This window comes from Tripterygium wilfordii, chromosome 16, assembly GCF_013401445.1.
Source record: "Tripterygium wilfordii isolate XIE 37 chromosome 16, ASM1340144v1, whole genome shotgun sequence".
In the NCBI taxonomy this organism is placed as follows: domain Eukaryota; kingdom Viridiplantae; phylum Streptophyta; class Magnoliopsida; order Celastrales; family Celastraceae; genus Tripterygium; species Tripterygium wilfordii.
In genome coordinates this window covers 7,623,483-7,634,051 of record NC_052247.1, presented here as the reverse complement: position 1 = coordinate 7,634,051, position 10,569 = coordinate 7,623,483, and the positions used below count along the sequence as shown (strand labels likewise).

At 39.5% G+C, this 10,569-nt stretch overlaps 1 protein-coding gene across 1 annotated transcript; it reads right to left on the bottom strand.

Moving 5' to 3' along the window:
- Window positions 1-372: 372 nt before the first annotated feature.
- Window positions 373-3,038, bottom strand: LOC119980739. The gene is made up of 5 exons (XM_038823535.1): window positions 2,533-3,038; window positions 1,780-2,416; window positions 1,126-1,689; window positions 814-889; window positions 373-644 (listed from the first exon to the last, which is right to left on the bottom strand). Exons 1-5 carry the CDS (start codon window positions 3,036-3,038, stop codon window positions 373-375), a joined length of 2,055 nt encoding a protein of 684 aa, XP_038679463.1.
- Window positions 3,039-10,569: the final 7,531 nt, after the last annotated feature.

Sequence of the window (10,569 nt, the reverse complement as noted above, 5' to 3'; positions counted from 1 at the left end):
ACTTATCTCAACATTTCTGGCGATATCTCAAATTCATCCTCAATGTCAGAGTCAGATTCAACATTGTTAATGGGTGCCCCAAAATCTGGTTCATTAGGTTCATCTTCTTCATTATCATCAATTTCAGTCCTGTTAAAATGGAATGTGTGAGATTTGGAATTTTGGAAGTGTTAGATGAAATGAAGTGAATAGATGTGAGAATTTTGAACAAAGAATTTTATTTATGATAAGCATAGCAGAATCATCTGAAACATGAGAACATGCAAAGGCCATAGTATGTGAATTCATCAAAAGATAAAGTAAAGACATGCTCATTACAAAAACCCAATCAGTAGCCGTGAGCTGGACCACAGATTATAGTGCATATGGAGATTACTCTTGAAGGCTGTTGATAGGGACTGGCAATTCGAAACTAGTCCAGTTGTTGAGCTCAAAACCTGGAGGCCGAGGGACAACATAATAAGACTTAGCAGCAAAGTTCTGATCCTCCTCTATAACAGCTACATGAAAATCTTCAAACTGCTCACACAGCTCTCCAAAATTTGCCCCAGTTTGACTCTTTTCAACTTGATCAACAGGAAGATTAAGGATCAATGTCCCTGGAATTGCCTCTGCATTGAGCGGATTGACCTTTTCCAAGAAATCTGCAAACACAAAACTGTCATAAAGCCAGGGGATTGACTTTTTTGGGACATCCAGCTCTCGACCCTCAAAACGAGCGATTCGCTTTGCCTGTTTCTCAGCCTGGACCTATATCCTATCAGCTTTACTTGACTTATACCCAAGCCCCCAGCGCTCAGCCTGTTTCAATACCGCTATCGGCTTCTTTATCCCCTACTCCTCTTTGCCTAAACCTCCTCCTGGTTGGAATCCCATCTTCAACATAATTCTTCCAATAAACTTAGCCACTTTTGACAAACGGGGCTGCACCAAAAGCTACTCTTCCTTCACAAAACTAGCGGTAGCAATCTCAAAGGACTGGAATGAGCTTTCAATCCCCTGTAGGGGCGCGTCAATATGGAGTGAGTTTGAGACACTAGCCACCATCCATTCCGACTGGCCCTTAACAATGTAAACTCTTCCTCCGTGAGTAAATTTGAGATTCTGATGTAAAGATTATGGTACCGCGCCAGTAGTATGGATCCACAGCCTCCCTAACAAGCAACAGTAAGTAGGCGATATATCCATCACCATAAAAGGCACATTGAAGGTCACATTTGCAATCTCCAGTGGGACCTCGATCTCCCCCATTATCTCCTTCCTGGTTCCATCAAAGGCTTTAGCTACTACTAGTACTTGCTTCAAATATGATCCATCAATTGGCAATCTATCAAAAGTTTCCTTTGGCAAGATATTCAACGACGATCTATTGTCGATCAAAATACTCGCCACCTCAAAACCCCTACACATGGCAGAAATATGCAACGCCTTGTTATGGCCCATCCCTTCATCTGGAATCTCCTCTTCAGTGAATGATAAGAAGTGAGTTGCGAGCACATTTTCGACGATCCCGTCAAAAGATTCTGTCGGTATTTTTTCTGGCATATAGGCCTGATTCAGCATTCTCAACAACACTTTACGGTGTGGCTCCGAACTCATGATTAATTCTAGGATGGAAATCTTTACTGGGGTCTTTTTCAGCTGGTCTACAACCATATATTCACTTTGACGGACAATCTTTAGAAACTCCTGAATTTCTCCATCAGTCACTGTTTTCTTAATTTCTTCACATACAATTTGATCTTTCTTCAAATCTTTCAAATTCTCTTCTGCTCCTACGACATCTTTTCCCTTCCTTTTCCTTTCGGCTTCTGTTCTTGACACTGGGTCACTTGACTCCTCTCGAGAGTAAACTCGTCCAGTTCGGGTTATCCTGCTCACTCCTGAGATGTTACCCACAGCAACCCCAGGATCACTTTTCTCGTATACCCACGGAACAGCCTTATCACTCACGTAAGTAGGCTTTGAAAGAAGTGGACTTTTTACAATCGTTTGATCCTCTAAAAAGTACTGCAAGACAATTGGCTTTGCCCGCCCACCAGGCCTTGGTCCCTTATGGAATTCATCCCTGATAACATTGACTGCACTTGAGCACCCTGACTTTACCCCAAATATTACTTTCTTGCTATCAATCAAATCTTGCACCCTTGCTTGAAATTGAAGACAACTCTCCAGAGAATGTCCTCGAATGCCTTTGTGAAATTCACAAGTCTTCAATTCATCATAGCCATCATATTTCAATGTCAAGTCCAGCTCCTCTCTTTTAATAAGTCCCTCCTTTTCCAAAGCATCCAGCACCAAACTCAAAGGCATAATTACCTCTGCAATTGTCCTCCAAAATTCACCAGAACCCTCAATGGCATTAGTATCTCCATTGGCATGATCCGGTAGAGGATTAGTGGTCACATTGGGCTTCCTGATCCCATCAAAATTCAACCATCCAGAATTGACCATATTTTGCACAATCCTCTTGAAGGTCAGACAATTTTCAATTGAATGTCCAGACGCATCCCCGTGATAAGCACATGTCACCTCAGGGTTATACCAAGGAGGGTAAGGTGGATTATGGGGTCCTCTTCCCGGGATAGTGCAATAGCTGAATTAGACAATAACTTCTCATAACATTGGGCATAGGTCATGGGTATTTGAGTAAATTGTTCAAGCTGCCTTCGGGGTCTAGGGTTATTTTCAAAGTTTTGGTAATTTTGGCGAGGTGGTTGGTAAGCTTGTTGAGGTAATTGGTAATTTTGCTGAGGTGGTTGATAAACTTGATAAGGTGGTTGGTAAGTTGGCTGAGATGGTCGATAAGAAGGCTGAGGTGGCAGGTATGAATTTGAGTTTGGGTAGTGGTTATATGGACTGGACAACCTGGGAGCATTGCTTCGCGGCCTGTAATCAGAAATGGGAGACCCATAAGTGGGATTGCCGCTATAATTAACGGTATGCAGCTCGTTTTCCTTCTTTTTCATCTTCCCTCCCTTCTGATATTCTGGTTTCTCAAGCATTGGGACGCTAATGCTGATATTTCCTCTCTGCATGCATCTCTAAATACGTTCCCTTGCTCGGATCATTTCTCCTAAACCTGCGTGTCCCCCTCCAGCAATTTTTGAAGTATAAGGCTCTCGAAGTGCGTCGATGAATGCGTTAACCAGATCTTGTTTGGCCAGCGGAGGGTGTATCTAGGATGCTAAGTCTCTCCATCTATGGGCCCAATCCCAAAAACTTTCTCCTTCCTTCATGACAGTACACTGAAGGTCATAGATGGTAGAGACATTCTCCATGTTATACTCATACTTCTTCAGAAACAAATTAGCCAGATCCTCCCAGGTCTCAACAGAAGACGGATCTAAGCTTGTAAACCACCGAGTTGCACTCCCTGTCAAACTTTCTTGGAAAAAGTGAATCAATATCTTCTCATCGTGAACATATGGCTGCATCCTCCGACAATACATGGTCAGATGATCTAGAGGAATTCCAGTACCATTGAAGAGAGTAAAAGCAGGAAGCTTGAAATCAGGAGGAATAATCAGATCTTTCACCAAACAAAGCTTATGTGGGCTTAAAGCACCAACAGGCCCAAATCCTTCAATTGAACTCATCCATTTTTCCATCTTTTTGTACTGCTCAACAGTAAGACTTTTTCCTTCTTCCTCTTTAACCTCTACGAGCATGACATATGTTTTCTGTTGGGAATCCAATGATGGAAATCCACCATCCTGAGCTGGCCTGACTATCGGTGCACATCCTGAGAAATTCATTGCCGTGTTGTCATATAATTGATGCATGGGATCTCCTTTCTATGCTGAACTTTCTGCAACTGCTTTTCCTTTCATGAATTGCAACATCTGAGTAACCAGCATAGCCATTTGTTCTTTTAGATCTGCAATTTCTTGGCTTTGCCTTTGGATCAGTTCCTTCTGCTGTTCGTTCTCTATTGTTCTAGCAATTCGCAATTGTAATCTGGTGCGATAAGGATGACGGTGATATGAATGAACATGTGCTTTTCCTTTTTTATGTGCCACCTAAATGATGAAAGAAATTTTTTATTAATTAATCAGTTTTATTACTTATGCTCATGCATGACTGTGAATTTTAGGTGAATTTCTTAGTCTATCAAATGACAAAGAATGTGACTAGTGAATGCATAGGAGTATGAAAAGAATGAGTATAAGATGTATATGAACATGTATGTGTAATTAACAATTATGCAAGTATATATGGACATGTATGGGTAATTAACAAGTGTACAAGTATATATGAACATGTATGGATGATTAACAAATGTACAAGTATATATGAACAAGTATGGATAATTAGCAAATGTATAAGTATATATGAACATGTATGGATGATTAACAGATATACAAGTATATATGGACATGTATGGATAATTAACAAATGTACAAGTATATATGGACATGTAGGGGTCATTATACTTGTGCATGATCATAACCTAAGCTAACATATATGACAAATGTATAAAAGATGTACATGTGTGTTTTGATGAATGTATACGTACAGGTATGCATCAAGTACATATAAGCATGTAAATGAGGAATAAAGGTATAGGGAATTTAAATGTACAGGAAATAAATAGAGTTAAGGATAGGAGAATCCCCCATTGTTCCTAAACAAAATCAGGTTCCTACAAACTTCTGAAGGTCTCGAACCAGATCTAAGGGTTATCTAATGTGCATATGGGTGGCATATCTAACTATAACGCGGCTACGCGAGAGGCTACTGGATCAGGTTAGTTCACACCCCATATCTGGAAGTGGAACCCATCCCCCAATATCTTAAAGGGACGTCAATCCAGGAGGATGTTTTTCCTTGCTTACGTGAGGACAACATCCATCAAAAGCAAATATCAACCTTCACTAATCACTAGTAGGACCCGGTTTTTATGGGCCATTTGTGTGCATGTGAATAGTGATGTGTGTGCGAGGGATCATACCGTATCCTTAACAAACACTCAAACACTCAAATTTTATGAAACCAAAAACCTATTATTTTATCTACAATCATGAACAAACACATTAGATTCCTCAAAATGTTGAAAGAAAAACGAACAACAAAAAAAACAAATGAACCAAAATAGGAAAACACTAACACAAAAAGGCTCGACCCCTTTGGTACAACAACCAAGGTCCCCAGTGAGGTCGCCAGCTGAAGCAACCGGCATGAAAAACAATGAAGTCGCCACCAATTGATTTTTAGGATGCAATTGGACATCCGTTCTGGTCTACGAGAAAAATGGGCAAGGGGTTCTATTGAGCATGGGGAAGGTGTTAGGCACCCCACAACTCCCGAAAACGGTTACCTTTGAATGTTTTCCTATTTGGCTCTAATTTGCTTTTGAAAATCTCATTGTGAATGTGATGAAAAATCCACTTGGAGTGGTTTAAAGAAAAAAGGTGCACGGGATCACTACGGCCATTCCTGGCTTGGCCAAAGACGAATAAAAATTCCACTTGGAGTGGATTTGGATGATTTGAAAAGAGGGTGAACGGGATCATTGGAGCCATTCCCGGCTTGGCCAAAGATGAATAAAAATTCCACTTGGCGTGGATTTGGATGATTTGAAAAGAGGTGTGCACGGGATCATTGGGGCCATTCCCGACTTGGCCAAAGATGAATAAAAATTTCACTTGGAGTGGATTTGGATGATTTGAAAAGAGGTGTGCACGGGATCATTGGGGCCATTCCCGGCTTGGCCAAAAATGTTTGTTTTGCTTAGTTTGGATGAAAAATTCCACTCTGAGTGAGTTTTGATATTGTTGGAAAAGGGACTCTTGAAGACTTGGTTGATGTACCAAAAGGGCCCACAATCAAGGAGAAATGTTCAATTCAAGCCTTACTCACAATTATGCTCTTCATGAGAAAAGAAAGAATCCATTTAAGGCCCATCGGACGGGCCAAATATCTTTAAACACCCCTTTGGGTCCTTAAATAAATTCTCCTAATCCCTAAAAACATATTCACTTTTCGGGTCCACGAAATCCAAATGTTTTGGATGAATGCCAATGGAACCCCAATATCTTGAAGGCTCCTTGGTATTTAAACAAAACATAAAGGTTCCGTAAATTAATCTTGGTGTGTTTATTAAAGTGAGACGGCTTGGATTAATTCTAATGACTAACGCGTTGCATTTATTTTCATGGCATTCAAACAATCCTAGCATACGTCTAAGCATCATGGCATAGTGTGAGAAATAAAAGTCCTAAGCATGCATTCTAATGCAATCATCATTCACAAAATCATTTCTTAATTTCTATATGCTTCTAGCATTCTAGAATATCATGTATGCATTTTCTATTTTGGAAAAGGGACTCTTGAAAACTTGGTTGATGTACCAAAAGGGCCCACAATCAAGGAGAAATGTTCAATTCAAGCCTTACTCACAATTATGCTCTTCATGAGAAAAGAAAGAATTCATTTAAGGCCCATCGGACGGGCCAAATATCTTTAAACACCCCTTTGGGTCCTTAAATAAATTCTCCCAATCCCTAAAAACATATTTGCTTTTCGGGTCCACGAAATCCAAATGTTTTGGATGAATGCCAATGGAACCCCAATATCTTGAAGGCTCCTTGGTATTTAAACAAAACATAAAGGTTCCGTAAATTAATCTTGGTGTGTTTATTAAAGTGAGAAGGCTTGAATTAATTCTAATGACTAACGCGTTGCATTTATTTTCATGGCATTCAAACAATCCTAGCATACGTCTAAGCATCATGGCATAGTGTGAGAAATAAAAGTCCTAAGCATGCATTCTAATGCAATCATCATTCACAAAATCATTTCTTAATTTCTATATGCTTCTAGCATTCTAGAATATCATGTATGCATTTTCTATTTTACATCCACTATTTTTGTTACACTATTACAAGGCCTACACTTTACAATTATGCATGACAAATATAAAATGAGAAATATAAATATTATACAATAATTGGAATATTGCCCATGGGGCCCATTGCTCAAATCCGGTCCAAATCTTCTAAGTATGTCCTCCGGCCCAAATGGTCCCAAGCCTGATCCAAACGCAACAAATCAAACATAAGAATGGTCAAATGGGATTCTCATATGTACATAAAGATTCAAATTAAATCAAACACACATTTCATAATAATTTATTTCAAAGTTTCAAGATAATTATACAAACAAAATTAGCTAAGGAAAGGAGAGGGGCTTCCATATCAAGTTTGCACGAACAACATTATTAAGCAAAGAACCATAAAATATGCCAAGATTAATGTCAAAAACAATCAGATCCTAAATTGATTCACCAAGTAAGATAAATCCAAGGACAATCGTCAAGCCGTAAACATATTAACACAAAACCATGAGTACAATCCTAAACGCAAGATTAATGTTACCATCAAGAACATAGACAGCCTCAGACTTGTGAACCAAACCAAATACAAACTGGCTTCAACTCAGACTTGTGAATCATTTAGAACTTCTTAATCATTTCAATAACTCATAGCAACACACAAACCTTCAAACCGAATACAGTCACTTACCGAAGCAATAAACAAGATCTAAACGGATCTAAATAAAACCAACATCTCCATCCAAGCAAAACCGAATGCAAACTATTTCAATACCGATTCTAGTATGGAAAGTGAAAGCAAACAAAGCTCATTTCAAAACTGAAAATATGCAAGGATGGAATCATGTATCTTTCAGAGGAATTAAACCATATACAGCATAAGGTTCAGAATTCAAGCCGGCAGTACACCAGAAACAGACAACACAATATTCAAAGAAACAAAATCGGGAGCAAAACCCCGAAATGGAACCAGTGAGATAATGAAGAAAATAGAATGAAATAATATGCCGATTACCTTCTCCTGATTTTGCTCTTCTTCTACACTATGTTCTTTTGCTCTGATTGTGCGGCTTCCTCTGCTAGCCCTGTTTCTCTATCCAGATTCCTTGTGCAACGGCTCCTTTCTATCTGTTTCTCTCCACTTCTGGCGGCTTTGCTCTCTCTTCTTTCTTCTTCTTTTTCCTCTCCCGATTTCCTCCTTTTTTCATTTTTTTCTTTTCTTCTCTGTTGTTTGGCTCTTTGTGCCGCCTCCCCCTTTTCCTTGTTATGCGGCTGCTCTCTTTTTTTCTCCCTCTCTCAAAGAATGTTACCTTTCCTTTTATATTAAGAGAGAATGAGACCCATCTCCTAAAACCCTAGTTCTTTCAATTTGTCCTTTTTGTCCTTACCTTTTCTTTCCTTTTAACCAAGGTGGCTATTCTTTTTGGTCTTTTCCACTTTTAATTTTCCATTTAATTTATTTATTTTTATTCTCCAGAGATTTTCTAGGGTTTTGTTGTATTGGGCTTGAGTTTGAATTTTATGGGCTTATGGTCCAAGAAATGGGTCTTAGGATTTTTTTGTGTTTGTGGGTCCATGAAATAGGCTTTGAATTTTTGTGTAAGCATGTGGGCCTATGACACGAGCTCTTAAATTTTGAATATTTACATTTTTGTATATTTTTGTTTTTATTAATTATTCTTCGACCGGACAGAAACCGGTTACTACAGCTGCCCCCCTTTGTATGTCTTTTATGAAATAAAAGGCAGACAAAGGTGTAGTTAACCGAGTTTCGTACGGGAAGGATGAGGAAAGGTGCTCGGGATCATTGTAGCCACTCCCGGCTTGGCTATGAAAAGTGCTCGGGATCACCGTAGTCATTCCCGGCTTGGCTGAAAAAAGTGCTTGGAATCACTGTAGCCATTCCCAGCTTGGCTGAAATCTGTGCTCGGGATCACTATAGCCATTCCCGGCTTGGCTGAAAAAATTGCTTGGGATCACTGTAGCCATTCCCAGCTTGGTTGAAATCTGTGTTCGGGATCACTATAGTCATTCCCGGCTTGGCTGATATCTGTGCTCGGGGTCACTGTAGCCATTCCCGGCTTGGCTAAAATATGTGCTCGGGATCACTGTAGCCATTCCCGGCTTGGCTATGGTGCTCGGGATCATTTGGAGCCATTCCCGGCTTGGCTAAAAAGATTTTTTGTTTTGAAAGGTGCTCGGGATCACTGTAGCCATTCCCGGCATGGCTGAAAATGATTTTTTTTTGTTTTGAGAATAGTTGCTCGGGATCAATGTAGCCATTCCCGACTTGGCTGAAAACGATTTTTTTTCAAGATATGTATTCAGGAGTTCTTGTAATCTCACCTTAACAGAAAGATGTTTCGAGCAAGTGATATGTTTTGATTTGAGGAAAATGACTATGTCCAAGCTGCACCTTCTGCATAAACTAGCCATAATACAAAAAATACAAACCATATGCAACAATGATGCATGTAATGACCGATTTTGTTCAAATATGAATGTCTCAGTAATGAGTGAATGCATGTTCTCTCAAGGCTTTGCCATCCTCAATCACGCGTACAGTTGCGAATTGCTAGAACAAATCTGCTTCTTTGTAGGGTTTGACTTTCTGACTCTGGATTGTCAATGCATCTTCTCTATGCTGATTAGTAAAGGCCGTCACTCATTCCAAACCCAACTCTTCAACTATCTCTCTTCCTTTTCTTTGCCTATTTGCATGTGTGCCAACTTTTGAGTTCAAGGCTGTCAGTTCATTTGGATTTTCTTTATTCATTTTATTGTGCACATCTTATGAATATGATCTTCTCTTTCCTGCTAATGCTTACCTCGGCTACAAGTTTTTCATTCAAATTCTTTCCAGCTTAGGATGCCAAAATCCAATCAAATTCCTGTCAAAAGTAATGTCCTAATGCACTCCTCATATTTTCTGTCAAAACTTTGTCAATGATAAATTCAATAGTATAGCCATGCACGTCAATTGCTGAATGCAAATGATAAATTTTTTGGAATATGGAACGAGAATTGAATTGGGATATGAAAAAAGATGTCACAAGTGACAAAACTGCATAAATGAATTTCTTCGCCATTTTTATTGAAAAGGATGGGTGACAATCGAAAAACATTTTAGACGAAAATATGTACAAGAATGTAGAGAAGTCAAAGGAAGAAAGGACAAACCAAGCTTCTCCAAGATGAAATATGTGATAATTGAAAGATTTCACCAAAACTGCCCCAGTTTTGGTGTGCACCCAATTGACAATGATCAAATCTGACTCGTATGAGGCTGCCTTTGGGTCCTCCATTTCTGCCAACAAACTTTTCATTCTGTTTAACAGACTAACACCTTCGTGAGGTGAAATATATGATAGCATAAGGACCGCACCAAAAACTGCCCCAGTTTTGGGTGCATGTCCAGTTGACTGTCCTCCAACCCAACAATTAGGAAGTCGATTCTGTACTCCGCACCAATGTCAATGCAAGACAAGTTAACAACCAACAGACTCATGTCTCAATCTCCTTTCTTCAAACAATCTGAATCGGACTTGCGGCCATAATTAAAGTGCCCGGGAGGGTTTTCACTCCAATAAAATTTCTTTTTGTCCCTAATTTTTGCCTAGAGCGCCCTTTCGGGTTTTCACTCTAGCGGGATTTGTTTTTTTTGCATAGAGCGCCCTTTCGGGTTTTCACACTAGCGGGATTTTTTTTTTTGGTTACGTATAATACCGCCTGAG